Here is a 15,960-nt window from a genome sequence, read left to right as displayed (position 1 = left end):
ACACAGTTGAGGTTAGCATCTTCATTTAGGTGCCCTATTTTGGATCTAAATCCGACCTATGAGGTCTTTCTTCCATGTGATTTTTAATAATGCTCCAGACCTTGACTTAAGACTGGCTGCATAATCTAATTACATTTTTTATGGAAAAAGGAGTTTTTTTTTTCCAGAGCATTAAATTCTTTCAAAACTCATAATGTTTTTTAAATGCAGTAATTATTTATGGCATTCAAATTCAGTAGTTTTACAGTGATAACTTTGCTTATGTTTTGCCTTGTGGAAGTAAAAATAATGTGTGCAGCTCTTTTGTGCCTTAAAGAAAAGAGACATATTTGCATATTATCTATTGCAAATTTAAAGGAAAACTTGTCTGTATGTATTTACATGGTTGCGTAAATTGAGCGGAGATTATGCACTAAGAATCACATCTGGTAATTTCTGTTTCGAGGAGTCTCTCTTCAACAAGTTTCTAAGAATGGGTGATTTGTCAAGCATTTCTCTATTGTTAGTAGTTTGGTAAAGTCTTTTCTAACTTCAGACTTGGTTTTGTGTGCGTAATTTGACATTAAACTTGTAATTTAAACCTTCAGATACTTTTGGTTCTATTAGCCCCCTCCTCCCATAGTCTGTGCAAACAGCTCAAGTGCTGCATAATATTGTTTTCCACATGGGCTTTGAGTTGATGTGTGTTTAAAAGCTTTGAAAGCTTTTCTGAAAGCTTTTCTTTCTAAATCTGTGAAATCCAGGAGACTTTTGGTATACCTACTTTGTTTGCCGCCAAGCTAATGGTATTTGCCTGATGACAATTTTAGTCTATTGTATAGAAGTAGTGAAATAACTTTAAAATGTGCCCTGTATAATACATTCCAGGCACATCTCACAGTAACTGTTGCACAGGTGTCTTCAGGAATAAAGGATTCCCCAGTCCCCACTCCTTGCAGTGATGTAGGCTCAAGGCCATGGACAGTGTGTGTGGTCAGTGTACCTGAGGGGTTTCCCAGAACGACTGGGAGCACCAGGGTACCCCACAGGGCCATCTGAGCTATCAGTTTCCCCCCTCATCCAGTCCACGTTGTACTCCTGCAAGATGGAAGGACAGGAGAAAGCTTTCTGTGTGTCAGTGCTTGGGTGAAGCGCTGAAGGGTGTGTTTGTAAAAAAGGACTTGCTGGAGCAGCAAATGGACAAAACCTAGATCAGTCAAAAATGTTCTTAACAGAACTTCTCGGAAGTAGGTGTTATCTCACTTTTGTTGTTGAGTTCAACTCTGCTGTATTTGTCATTTTTTCCTATGTCGGTGTTTAGTTCAGGGAAAAGGGAAAAAACTAATGTATAGACCTAATCTACTGTCAGCCTTTGACATTTTAATGTAATTTCATGTAGTCATTCTTTTAGCATAGCTATTTTGATGAATTTCCTTGCTAGTAATGAATAATAAGACTGTAAACAATAAATGTGTATAGACATTTCTAGACCTTTTTTTCCCCTTTGTAGGCTGGGGTGGTGGGAGTGATTATGAGAATGGTTCAGGTTAAATGTAAGCATACATATGAGTATGTTCTGTTTTATACTTTGCTGGTTTAAGTATGGTAAAGGATATTTTGTTAATTGCTTGCTGCAGTAAATAGTAGAGTTTTTCTTTAAGCCTGTGCTAGAAATAATGTCAAATGAAAAAATATTTTTGTATCAGATATGATTATATGAAAACACATCCTGAGAAAATGCATCTAGCAGTGGTGGCCTGTGGTGAAAGACTGGAGGAGACTGTTACTATGTTGAGATCAGCCATTATTTTCAGCATCAAACCTCTCCATTTTCATATTTTTGCTGAGGACCAATTGCATGAGAGTTTCAAAGACATAGTAAGTATTCAAAAATGTATTCAATCAAATTGTAGCACAATCTGTAGCACAATGTACATCAATTCTACTTGTTTGATAGAGTGGCAGAAATGCAGGAATCTAAAGTAATAAGGCATTTGTAGTGTTGGATGGGGATCATTGAAATTTTTTCATGTGTAAGAATCCCAGCTGCAGATACCAGAGTTCCTCCTAGAGACAGACCAAAACTTTCTGATTTGTCATTTTGAATCTGTTAAATACAAGCCTGATATTCTGAACACAAACCAGTTACCTTGTGTGAGCTTATTTAGAGTTGGCTTTACAAGAAAAAATTGTAGATCTGTCCTTTTTTTGTCTCTGTGCTTATAGCATGAGTCAGTCTTGTATTGTTTAGAGAAAGTGGAACACCGTCTAATTTTAGTAAATTTCAGTTAATTGAAATTACTTTATAACTAGAGTAGTGGTTTTAGAAGCTGATGAAGCTATAACTGGAGGGTTTGACTGTTTTTGAGCTTAAAATGTCTTATTAATTGTGACATTAGTATGTTGCACATGCTAATTTATATACACTGTTATGCAAACAGTAGCTGTGGCAAAAATGGAGTAAGATTAAATTTGGAAATATTTCATTGGCATTTGTTCTGTGGTAAGTAGTTAGGAGAGGAAGAGTTTTAATTAACATACTTCTTGTAAATACTAATTTATTTTGCTTCCTGTTCCTTTTGCATGTGATCTGATATGATGTGTTTTCTTCACAGTGGCTTGCAGGTGCCACTTTTTATTCAAGTATCAGTTTGAATGGCGAATTGATTTTTTTTTTGTTATAAAATTGAAGTAATGTTTGTGATTTCTTTTTACATAGCTTGAAGAATTCCCCTATGAAGGAAAAGTTAATTACACATTGTATCCAATAACATTTCCATCTGAGAGTGCAACAGAATGGAAGAAATTATTTAAACCATGTGCTTCGCAAAGACTATTTTTACCAGTAAGTTACTTTGTAGTAGGACAATCCAGAAGTCTGTTTATGAAGCATCAGACTGTCCTTGTTAATGTGATTTCTCTTTGGTTTTAAATGAAGAACTACTACTACTCCTTAAAGTTACTTTTTTGACATCCAAAAAAACCCTCTGAATTTAACATTTTTCTCTGGCACTAGTACCCTATAAAGTCCTTTTCTCACTTAATGCATTATGGCACAGTATCCTCAGAAAGAGGTGTAGGTCATATCATCTCAGAGGTGAGATGGATTTATCGTACCTCACCTCCTCATTCCATTGGAAAGTCTCTTGTATGCATGAGTCTGAGAAGTGCTGGAGAAAAGGAGACAAGAAATGGGCTCTTGTTGCCAGTGTTTTGTGCATGTGCTCATCTAAGACACTTCAGAGGCCATGCTTCAGGCTTGGGGAATTAGAGCCATGGCAGCTATCTCCCAAAGGTGGGGGTCTTAGCACTTGTTTGATGGGCTGCATGGGCAAGCGAGGGAGCAGGAGCCAGAGAGGAGCTCCTGTTAGGGTGTCACCTGGCCTCCACCTTCACCTAAGGAGCCCTGACATAGAAAATGTAGAATGAGTGCCTTTGCAACGCTGTTCTCTATGAAAATTATTTCCCTCTACAGAAATTCTTTAAAATGTGAGCAAAAGGAATGATGACAAATTTGTTGACTGCAAACTGTCGGTGTAAAGTGAATTTATTTGCATATGACAAAAATTTGTTTAACTTTCTTGTGTTTTATTAAGAGAAGTTCAGTAAGACTTAAAATTTTGGTTTTAAATTTCTTTCCCTCACAGTTAATCCTCAAAAATGTGGATTCACTACTGTATGTTGATACTGACATCTTGTTTTTGAGGCCTGTTGATGATATTTGGTCTTTTCTGGGAGAATTCAACTCCACACAAATTGCTGCAATGGCGCCAGAACATGAAGAGCCTCGTATTGGGTGGTATAATCGGTTTGCTAGACATCCCTATTATGGAGTAACTGGAATTAATTCTGGAGTCATGCTAATGAATATGACACGTATCAGAAGAAAATATTTCAAGGTATGTGTGTTGCCTCAATTGCATTTTTGGTGGCTCTCCATCTTTTAATTCTATTTCTGTTTCATATTCATATGTATTTTTCAAAATGTTTTTTCTGTTATTGTAAAAATGCTCTCAAAGTACACTGTGCTTAAAATAGGATCTATTTTTAAATGTCATCCACTATAAGACTTGAATTTCAACTGTGCTTGATTGATTTATTTTTATTTAGTCCTGAGAGATCCTTTGACTTGATACAGTTTGCTGTAAATTACATTTGCCAATAGATATGCCCACTTTATTTCTTCACTACAGGCATCCCAGAAAAACAATTATTGTAAACTTGTAAAGCGTGTGTAGTTGTATGGCCAGGAGGTGGTGCTAAAACATTTAGTAAGTGTTGAAAATGAAGATTTCTAAATGTTGATCTTTTACATTGTAGCCAGGTGATTATCACCCTAAGTATCTTTTTATTTCCTTTGAAGTCCTTGTTTTTGTAGACAAAGAAGTTCATCATGAAAGTAACTATTACTGCATGCATGGAAGCAGTGCACACAGCAGTAGAAATGGTCATTGCTTCTCAGACTTGAAGTTTTTTCTTATGCACTTGAAACACAAGTACAAAAGCAGTGCTGTGTGATTATGTTTGGGGGAAAGTACATCTCTGTTAAAGAGAAGTTTGATTAGGGAAAAATAATCATGCAGTCAAAAACTTCTGGAAGAAGCATCCATAAGAGGAGCAATATAAATTTGCAGAAGATATTAATTCTCTCTCATTTCCAGTGTGATAAGCAGCTTTCATTCTAGCATTCTTGCTATGTATTTTTCTTGAAGGAAATTCAGAGAATTTAAGAGAAATGGAGAATGGGTTATCTCAGTTGTAGTTAAAAGTAAAAAGTTATAGTAGGATATGGCTGCTTTCATCATGGTGTGTATATATATATATACACACCATCAGTGAAATCCTGCATTGTCTACTTTGTTTTACTGATTATAGCATATGGAAAAATGAAAATACTGAAAAGTATGAAGAGAAAAACATGGGATTGAAAGCTACATATATCTTAAGCTCTGGCAGTGATTTTCTGTATAGTGATTTATTTTCAGTGTGGTAAATACTAAGATAAAGTTGGTCTTTTATTCACACTGTGGCAGAATTCTGGTTTGGCTTCTCAGTACAACTAAGTGTAGCTGAGTCTATACACAGTGTGCCTGAGAGTGTATGACTTTTGCTTGTGACTGATAGCAGAGGAACGACTAATCTCAAACCTTGGGAAAAGAGGTAGACCAAATTCAGGGGTAGGGACTGTCCTAATACCCCTTGCCGGTGACACTGCAGATGCTTTTGGACCTTACAGGTGACAGTTCCACGTTGTGTCCCATTAACTATTCCAGTGAAATACAGTAGAACTAGAAAATGCTTCCTTGTGTTATGGGAAGGTGTGAATTTGTTTATATTCTTTCAGGAGGCTCAACAAATTCTTCAAGGAGTATATAAGTTCTGGGAATTTTTTTATCTTTTTAAAAATACCTGTAGACCTTTTTGCATGGTACTGTAAAGCTAGAGCATTTTTCTGAAGTTTTGGATCAGGATATTCGTCCAGTGCTATGGATTTAAAACTGGGTTCTTTGTCTGTTGTAGCCCAAATTACAAGCTGAGCCGCTTGAGGCCTTTAAGCATCTTTCCTCCATTGTCACATTGATTTTTAAGAGTCAGGAGGATCCAGAAGATGGATAAATAAAAAATAGAACCAGAGACTTCAGCCAATGGTTATAATGTTCATCTGGGTAGCAATAACCTGTAGTTCCATGTACTGCTCCAGGATTAAGTAATCTTTTATCCACTTACCTATTTGAGCCTCCTCAGTCTTCTCAGGAGTGTCAGGATATTTCAGACAAGCATCCCAGCTCCTTGGCTGTCGGTGGTGCCTAATGGATGTTGTTCCTTCAGGTCCTATCTTATTTATCTTGTGTGTGAAGTCTCTGTGTGTATGTACGGCACAAATACATGCACTAAATGCACACATGTGTATGCTTGTATACAACTAGATGTGCATGCACAGATGTGTTACTGAATATTATACTGCATTATACTGGTCATTATACTGCATAACTGCACATGGCACTAGAATTCTTAATGAAGCTTCTGATGGTTAGTGCCTACATGTTGTCTCTGCTAAGCAGCAGTTAGAAAATGGGAATGTAAAACATTCAAGACTGTTTAGGATATAGAAGAGGTAATGGTATGTGATTTTTTTTGTATTTGTATACATACAGATGTAGATTTTTTTTTTAAAGAGATGTAACAAATGCTACAGCTATGGTGCTTTTAAACAAAAAAACCGATGAGGCAATGTGAATAGAGAGGAACGACTTCTGTCACGTTTATTGAGAAGGTTATTGATGCCTGAGATGCAGGCAGTCAAGGAAGGGAACAAGCTTTTAGAAAATCAAACAAGCACCTAGTAAATTAACTTCAGATAGAGTGCAAAGTAGTGGTTCACGGCTATGCTTTAGAAAAAAAACCCAACAAGTCCAGGGAGCTTCTGTGACCTAGACCATTATAACTTTTTTTTATTATTCATTGTTGCTTAGGGTTGTACTTTCAAGAAATATGGTGAGCCTGCACAAAACCAAATTGCTTCTAAAAGGAAGATTCCTGTCTCTTACCATTTCCTTTTCCCTACTTTTCTTATTTACTTGGTTGTAGCCTTTGGTGTTCGGTTCTTTCTGTGATTCAATTCAGTTTGCTAATAGTACAAAAAAGAAATCCTTCTGCTGGGTAATTGGAGTACATCAGTATACATAAACATGCAGTAAGTGTTAGCACTACATTGTTAGTGTAAGAACAGGGTAGAATCATGTAAACAGAAGGCAGAGGGCTGGCTCTCCCTTGGCATTAAGGAAATTTAAATTGGTCAGCTGTTTGTGGGACACAGCTGCAGTTTGTTTAGATATTGCTCTGTAATTTGAGAATTTTTCCTCAGCTTTGTATTTACTTCTTAGAATTTTAAAAAAAGTAAAGGCTAAATGTTTAACTTTAAAAGCTAAAAGACAGCTTTTTAAAGTCTGACTTCAGCCTTGGTCAGGCAGAAGTTTTCTGGTACAGAAATGAGTAATGACCAAGCTAAACAAACAAACAAAAAACCAGCCCAAAATGTCAGAAAATACTTTGATGTTCCTCCATATATTTTCTTCTTGCACCTTTTCTTCTGCTCAAATAAACTAGAGTTTTGAGAGTTCTTAAGAACCTGGTTGTATCAGTTTGATGTCATCACAGAAATGCCTACTATCATTTGGGGTTTTTTCTCAAATTGCTAAAATTCTTTGCATGTTGTGGAATACTGGAGAGAAGGCTTATATTCTTCACATTTTAAAATTAATGTAGAATTTTTTCTTTCAGTTTTTTTACTTGAGTAACTTCTAAAAAGCAGTTCTATCAGAATCCTACTTCTCAGGCTCTTTCACCTTACAGTGGAATATTTTAAAGAGGGGAAACAAGTAATTATTCAAGTAGTTTCTTTTGCTCCTACACTGGTGTCATTATATATCTCTGCTATTTTATTAATTTATAGCTCTTTTCTATTTATGCAGAGGTTATGGAAATATTACAATTTCCAGTTCTTAAATCTGACAGCACTGTTTGTCAAGTAGTATTGCTTCTAGACATCTGGCTATGTGATGCATGTTCTTACCTGCTTTGCATCTTCTTGGGATATCCTCTGGATTTCTATGCTATTAAAACTCTACAAGTGAAAATAAAATTCTATTAAATAATGTCTTAATTTAAACTTCAATTTCTATGTGTTGCTCTAAAATTGTATTTGTTATTGTATATTCTTGTACCATGATTTGCCTGGTATGAGTGAGGTAATTTAATTCTGTTTTTAATTCTTAGCATTTTGCCTTAACTTAGTCAGTATTCTGGGAATTGCAAATTTCAGGTGAGGGAGTAATCTTTACTGACTGTGATTCAGTCTTATTTATTTGCTTTTTTGGAAGGGTTTAGCTTAGTGTTAAAGCCTGTGTTTTATTTTATTTAATCACTTTGCATTGAATCTAATGATAATTCTTACTAGCTAAGAATTTTCTTGTGCATTTCTTATGCCTGTGCTCATTGAATACTTGCAGGCAATCATAATCATAAATTTTTTAGGAGAGGAGAGGCTGTAATATTCTGTTTGGCTTCTTGCATAATATAAGGTATAGATCTTTTTTTGTATTAATTCTTGTCTGAAATCTCATAGTATTTCTTGGTTTAGTCTTCAGTTCTGAAAGCCCTTCATATTTGATGGCTGAAATGATCTGAGGGAAGAGTAAAAACTGAACTGCAATTTTATGCACTTTCTAGTTTGTCAGTGTAAAGCTGAGAGAAAGAAGTCTTTGATACTGTAAATCTCAAACTGAGTATTTTGCTCCTGGTAATCTGTCTCTTAACATGATATTCTTGTATGCAAATCTGAAACTATACTGGAGTTCTAATATAATTTTTCTTTTGGCAACTTGCTTAAAAAGAAGCAAGGGTACAATGCTTGTACTTGTTCAGGAATTTTCTCTCTATGGGACTTACTGCTATTCCATCCACACTCTCAAAACTGTGAAGTACAGAGTACAAAGTGAGCAGCTTTGTTCCTTTTCTGTTCTACTTGAGCTTAAATAAAGTGTAAAGATAAGAGATTAGCTTTAGAATATGTAACTGTTTAAACTGCAGATTTGAATCCCTTTGTTAACATGGGATTCAGTGTGGGCCAGTTTACTCCAAGTAGCTGCTCCTCAACCAGAACCTTAGAAGAACTTCTTTTCTTTTGAAGTGATTCTGCTAAATCAAGAATTCAGGAATTTGGTATCAGCTGTTGCTTTAGTTCTTACTGACTTTTGCTAGTGAAAAGTTGTCCTGTTGATGAGGAAATTCAAGTTCAGTAACTAAGTAAACTAAGTTCAACTTGATGAAAATACTTTTGAAGACCTTTGAAGGATTTCTGTATTTTTGTATACTACTTTGTAGCCAGTATTTTTTATCTGTATGTGTTTGGAACGATTTAAGAATTAATTTTATACTGAGCTGGTTTGAAGTTTTGCGGTTAGTGTTAGAACCTGTGTATATTATAACTGTGATAAAGAGAGAAATTGCATGACATGTGAATATTGAAATACTCCCCATCTGTTTGCTACATGACTTAAATGCAGTTTTGGTACTGGATCCTTCTGCTGTATAAAAAATCCCTTGCTATTCTTAGAATTCTTGGTTTAAGATGTTAGAAGGAAACTTCTCGGTAAGTTGATCATTGAGAAATAAAGCATATTGGAAATGTCTGTAACGAGTTTCCTTAGATAGACTTGCTGGTTTAAAGGGAAGAAGCTATCTATACATTTGAGATCTGTACCTTTGAAGTGCAAGCTGCTGCGATTCTGTAAGGCAGTTCCTTCCCTGTAGATGTAACTGTCCTGAATGTGTGTGGTTTTGCTTTGTTCTGTTTAACAGAATGATATGACACCAGTCCGCTTGCAATGGGGAGAAATTCTGATGCCACTACTGAAGAAGTATAAGCTGAACATAACATGGGGTGATCAGGATCTGTTGAACATTATGTTTTTTCACAATCCAGGTAAATCCACATTGATTGTCAGCCTAACGCTGTGAAGTTATCTTTTCCATGGGAAACAAAATCTCCAGGAAAAAAATCCAGGAAAATATTCAATAAGCAGGCTTTTGGGTAAATACCTTCAAGGGACTATTCACTTCTTTAATTCTCTGACAGCATTTGAGACAGTTCTGGAGCTTGCTAGAGGGTAATTAACTGTTAGATTTCAAAACAACTGTACAGAAATTTATAAAGCTGTCTTAAATAAATAAAGAAAATATTGGTTTATTTCCTGAAACAATTTTGATACTTAACTCTGAGCTCTCATTTTTCCATACAGAAAGTCTTTATGTCTTTCCTTGCCAATGGAATTACCGGCCTGACCACTGTATCTATGGAAGCAATTGTAAGGCAGCTGAAGAAGAAGGTATATTTATTCTTCATGGAAATAGAGGTGTTTACCATGATGATAAACAACCAACTTTTAGAGCTGTCTATGAAGCGATAAAAAATGTAAGTGATTTTTGCATTGTACTTGTTATTCTTTCGTGTATGTTTATCTATAGTATGTTTATGATGTATGTTTATCTGTAGTACACGTATTTTGTAGGCATGTTGATATTCACCTTGATTGCAACAAAGTAATTTTTTTCACTTTTAAGTAACATCAAGTGTTTTTACCACTTTTTTCTCTTTTATGGAGTTCCAGTAAATTCCTGTTTTGATGAGCATCTTTTGATACAGAGTGTAGACTGTATTTAGGTTAGGATTCTAGAACCATGCCTGTAGTTGTCAGTGTTTATTTAAAAGGCTTTATTCTCATTTATTTAATAAATCAGCTGGTGAATTGTTTCCATGAGCATTTGGGCATCTTAGTATATCTGAATAGGAAGGGGCCGACAACGATCACTGAAATCCAGATACCTGGCCCTGCACTGGACCATCCCCGAGAGTCCCACCATACACCTGAGAGCATTGTCCGAAGACTTCTTGCACTGTGCCAGGCTTCTTGCTGTGACCACTTCCCTGGAGAGCCTGTTCCAGTGCCCAGCCACCCTCTTCTGGAACCTTTTCTGAATATCCAACCTAAACCTTTCCTGACACAACTTCAGGCCATTCCTTCAAGTCCTGTCACTCATCACCACGGAGCAGAGATCAGTGCCTGCCCCTCCTCTTCCCCTAACAAGGAAATTGTAACTACAGTGAAGTCTCCCATCAGTCTCCTCCAGACCAAACAGACCAAGTGGCCTCAGCCACTCCTCACACGTTTTCCCCTGAGGCCCTGCACCATCTTTGTGGTCCTCCTTTGGATGCTAATAGCTTTATATCCTCATATTGTGACCAAAACTGCTCGGACTGCTTACTCAAAGTGAGGTCACAGCAGTGCAGTGGTAGAGAGGGACAATCTTTATCTCCAGACTGAACAAGCCATCACCAGAAACTTCCTTTTTTTGAAGATTTTAAAGTGCAGAAAAAAATCCCTTCTTCCCAAAGTTTGTGTGTATTTACTGCAACGCTTTAATACCTAATTGTATCTAGATATGGATTCTAAAAATTTTTTTTATATACTGTGTTTTGACCTTTTCCAGAAATTCAGTGTATTAATATGTTGCCGTTCCTTTAAATACTAAGCACAATGACTTCATGCTGCAAATAAATCATCTAATGAACCATTTATCACTGCATCAGTATACTCACTGAAGAGCTGTAAAACTTAGCACTGATGCACATTTTAATGTAGCAGGCTACTGTGTGTGTATAACCTACAAAAATCAAGAGTATATTTTAATGTTGCTTTATTACACATTGTCATATAGGTATAAAAATGAAGAAAAGTACTTTTGGGGGTCTGAGAATACATTGCAGGAAAGTGATCGTATTTCCATAAAAATATTATTTCTTTGTTTCCTTTGAGCATTGTCAAAAATACAAGAAAAAATTATTTCCTTTTATTTATGATCCCATTTCATATGTGGATGCATCAGAGAACGTACGTAAACCACTACTGATTCAGTGGTAATGAGATGAACAAAATTATGTTACTTCAAAATGCTGTTTTAACTTAGCATTTGTTTATAAAAAACATTGCAGTGTTGAGCTAATGACAACTTTATTTCATGCCCATGTTAAACATAGCATGTGTTTGACCATCATTCAATTTAATGAAACGTCAGTACCACTTTTTATACTGCTGTTTCATTATAATTTGATAAGACTTGTATTACTTAAAGGTTATATGTCATTTGAGAAAGTTACCACAACAAAAAAAATATCCAGAAATCATTTTAGAGTTGTAAATTTTTAATTGGGTAACGTAATTTTAAAAATTTCCTCCTTTCCTGTCTGAATACATTCATTTGCTTAGCATAAAAAAGATCTTTCTTGTTAGGTTTATTGAAAGCAGGAGAGTATACTTTTGTAATTAAGAGGTGTTTTTAAATTATTGCATTCAGAAGCACTTGTTCTTGAAAACATTTAATAAACCTATAGACAGCAAATATGATGCTGAAAATAATTTTTATAAAACTCTAATACCTCTGAGTTATGACAATCTTCCATATTAACCTTAAATTTTCTTAACCTCTTTACAGTATTCATTTGGAGATGACCTGGTTCATTCGCTGCTGCAGCCCCTAGAACGGGAGTTACAGAAAACCACGCACACATACTGTGGAAGAGTATACAAAGTATTCATAAAGCAGCTAACAAAAAGCATTAGAGACTTATATGCCAGAAGATCAAAGGGAAGGTGATTTTTGACTTCTAGCTGTTACATCAAGAGACTGAATTAACGTAGCTGGTCAAAAGGTGCAAAATTCTATTGCAGCTTGAATGGGCTCTTAATGTGCCCAGAAAAAAGTTTACTAGCATACATAAAAATGAAGAAAATATTCATGTAATGAAGAGCAAGAACTTTTTTCTGCAACGGTGACTTTCTGGTTTTTTGAAGTTTAATCAGTGCTAATGTTTGTCTCATATCTGATGATTTGGGTGTTACTGACTTCTATCGTCAGTAATTTTAGTCTGCATAATTCAGTTATCTAATGATAAATGAACAAGGAAGAAATGAAGATGACTCTGTTTGGGAGCGTACCTCATATATTGTCTAAAATTCTATTGAACTGTGAATGTAGCAATAACTGAGTCAGCAGCACTAACCTCACTTTAAAGGTGTGAGCCTTTATGTAAACAAAGTTGTTTACAAGTGCAGAAAATACTCTCTTATCAAAGAAATGTGTTGTAATCATTGACAATCTGTATGTGCCTTTATATGTTCATCTCTTACATGTTGAAGTACTGTTTTGACAATCTTGTTTTGTTTATCTCAGATGTGAACTGCACACTATAAATATGATCTTCTGAGAAATTAATGACTAGTATGTGATACTAGCTTTCTCTGTAGTAAATACAGAGACTTTATATTAAAAATAATTTGTTTCAACAACGTAGAGCCATTATCACCAAAAGGTAGAGCAGAACTGAGGGGTTTTAAGTAAAAATCCAGTTTGAAGTTGCTTGTTGTATAATACTTAGAAAAATTTCATGGTTTTGCAGCTTTATTGGGCATTTTGGAAGTCGAAAAAAAGCCCAATAGTGGAAAGCTGTTGCTGTTGTATTTCCATACTAGGAATTATTACCTGATGGTTATTATAGAGTATGTAGTATGTAAAAGTGAAGAGCTGTAGTAAGAGTTCTGATGCTTCATCAGACTGTGTAGTAGATGGGGTTTTTTAGAGAATATATCCTGTTATAATATTTTTTTTAATAAATGGCTTTAAAATAGTTTTGGGGCAGACCCTGAACTACATTGAATGCATTACTGTCGATAGGGGGATAGTGATTTGCAACAGGAAAGTATTAGATTTCCTGCAATTATCTTAGTGAAAAAACAAAACCTTCTGTTTAAGTAATAATTTTTTTTTTCTCCAGAGAAAACCATGAAGAAAAGGGCTGAATTCTAGTGTTACAGTAAAATATTTAAACTTGCATGGTATGAAATGTATTTGTAATGTATATATGAACTTAGATAACCTGTCTAAGTGAGATGAAGTCTTCATAAAGTGAGCTTGTGGATTCCAGGACAGTTCCTGTGTGTTGAACATGGAGGATCCACTCACTGACTTGCACCTTCATCCCAACCCCATTTTAGAAACTTAATTTTTGTAGCTGTTTCCTTGTCAAAGATAGACTGGCTCTGACTTCCAGATCCATGTGAGCTGGACAAATGCTTTAGCAGTACAAGAATACACTCCACTGTCAGCAGAGTTTGTATCCTGCTTCTAATTTCCCTGCAGGCTCAGGGTATAAATTTTTGGGATGGAATCTAGGAAGCAGTCTGCCTCTCATGTGAGTCTCTTCTTTCTGTGTAACCTTTTGAAGCCTGAAAATGTAGAAATCTCTGTGAAGGTCAATACTGTAACTGACTGATTTTACAATATGCAGTGCATTATTTTTTTACATAAATACTGATTTTTGTATCAATTTGTCTTCAGCTTTTCTTTGTACTTGTACTGTGTGTTTGTACTTAAAAAAATCTTTCAACTTCTTTTTTGTGTTTGTCTTCGCAGGAACTTTCAGTTTTGAATTTATTTTTAGAGTGTTGTAGACATGTCAAGATAACTCCTAAAACCTAATGGACCATTTAAGCAAAAAAGGGGAATGTGGACCTTAGCAGCATTCTTTCCACTTAAATTTCAAATTTTATGGGGGAGTAGAACAAAAATAATTAATGTTGATGCTTACTGTAGCACAAAAATGCTTACTTTGTGCTTATAACTAGAAATGTTTACTTACCATATTACAAATAGCAGAATATGGCCTTATGCCATAGGTTTTGAGTAATTTTTTAATAGAAATGAAAACAGCTCATCTTAGTTCACCTCCAGGTAACACTCGTGAACCCTTTAGAAAAGTTTTGAAAAAAGCAAGAAGCTTCCAGTAAGTAAATCTGCAGAGTATTTGTCTGTTTCAAATATATTTTTAGTTCTCTAGTCCCTGTGTTTTAAATGTAGGAAAACCACCTACCTTTACAAACAAAACCCCAAATCTGGCTTTTAAGGGAAACATTTAGAGACACTAAAAAGACTGGGAATCCAGATAACATGATAGAAACCAGTTATGCTCCTAAACATTTCAGTACCTGATTTGTAAGGTTAGATGCTTAGAAGTGTAGAGCTTACATCTAGCTTGGGAATTCTTATCTCTCTACTTTTAGAAACATTGTTTTTTCTACAAACATAGTGAGTACTAACAAATTACAGACCTTTAGCAATCAAATTTTTAATTATTTATTTGTTATAAAGTTATTATAAAGTTTGATAGAAAAATATAAACGTCAGGAAATAGGCGTTCAGTTTAACTGAAGATAAATCTGTCTTCCTCATGCTTGATTAGTCTCTATGTTATGGTACCATTATTCTGTCTCTTCTAAAGGGATCACAGTGTTATGGTAAATAGATATGTGTGAAGCTGTTATCTTATCTGGATGAACTTCTGTCACTCATTTTAGACAGTATGAAAAGCAAGCTGTCCCTTCATGGGACTGAAACATCCTTGTGTCACTGCCAGTTACTAAGGCAGCATAAGCCTTATGAAAATGTCTGTCCAGTTGTTTGTAGTTTTGCTGAAATTTAGACTGTGGTGACCTTTAATGACAGTTGAATTGGTTTTGGTAAGCATTTGGTTTAAGCTTAGAATGATTAAGAAATCAGGTTTAGAGGTGGGGGGAAATATTTTTTGTTATTCTTATTTTAATCATATTTTAAAAGAGTATGGAGTTGCCTTGTGCTGGTTTTGACCTAAATTTGGTCAAGCTGTAAACTTCTGGCAAAATGCTGATTGGAAGACTGAGCTGTCAGTGTATTTCTTGTTTTGTACCAGATTTCTCTCCATGCTAGACATACTCCAACCATTCAGGCTTTCCACGCTTCCATCTGTACACTCTTCATTACAGGATGACTAAGAAGGCAGCTGTCTTTCTTTTCCTTCTCCCAAATTATGCTTCCTATCTACACAGCATGGAAAAGAAAGTAGCTACAATCTTGTGGTGGGAGGAGGTTATGTCTGGGTCTGTTTGGAAGGTTCAGAAGCAGAACATGCAAGAGGTATAGCTGAAGGTGCAATGTGGTAGCTCTATGTGCATTCTTGGGCTCTTTTTTTTGAGTGGAAATACAATGAACTACTGCTGCTTATTAACTCACATTTATGGCTGTCATGGTGTTTGTGGCAGATTAAATGGGGTGAAACTGAGCACTAACTTCAGCTTATCTGTAGGAAAACACTAGGCTTCTGGTTTCTTCTGCCTGGTTTATAAAGGTGTCTCCAAATGTATAGACATATGTAGAATTTCTACTCCTTAGAAGGCTTAAGTTATTTTTCATTGTCTGTTTTCTGGTTCAAATTGAAGGATTTTCAACTATCAGACAGGTTTAACAATAGCCATTTACTGGCAATATGATTTATTTTTTTACTTGACTAAGTGGAATATTCATGTACAATTAAAATGAATGTTCAGGCTTTTT

At 35.4% G+C, this 15,960-nt stretch overlaps 1 protein-coding gene across 3 annotated transcripts in view; it reads left to right on the top strand.

Moving 5' to 3' along the window:
- Nucleotides 1-13,909, top strand: part of GXYLT1 (glucoside xylosyltransferase 1) — a 28,076-nt gene extending 14,167 nt beyond the window's left edge. For all 3 annotated transcript variants that reach the window (XM_084206303.1, XM_084206305.1, XM_084206304.1), the window contains 6 exons: nucleotides 1,686-1,857; nucleotides 2,699-2,824; nucleotides 3,627-3,878; nucleotides 9,340-9,463; nucleotides 9,780-9,952; nucleotides 12,031-13,909. In XM_084206303.1, the coding sequence (XP_084062429.1) occupies nucleotides 1,686-1,857; nucleotides 2,699-2,824; nucleotides 3,627-3,878; nucleotides 9,340-9,463; nucleotides 9,780-9,952; nucleotides 12,031-12,192 (1,009 nt within the window). In that variant the 3' untranslated portion in view covers nucleotides 12,193-13,909. The remainder of the gene's footprint in view (nucleotides 1-1,685; nucleotides 1,858-2,698; nucleotides 2,825-3,626; nucleotides 3,879-9,339; nucleotides 9,464-9,779; nucleotides 9,953-12,030) is intronic.
- Nucleotides 13,910-15,960: the final 2,051 nt, after the last annotated feature.

This window comes from Fringilla coelebs (genome assembly GCF_963513975.1).
Source record: "Fringilla coelebs genome assembly, chromosome: 5".
NCBI classification, from domain to species: domain Eukaryota; kingdom Metazoa; phylum Chordata; class Aves; order Passeriformes; family Fringillidae; genus Fringilla; species Fringilla coelebs.
Note: the sequence above shows the minus strand (reverse complement) of the source record. Positions and strands in the feature narration are given on the sequence as shown.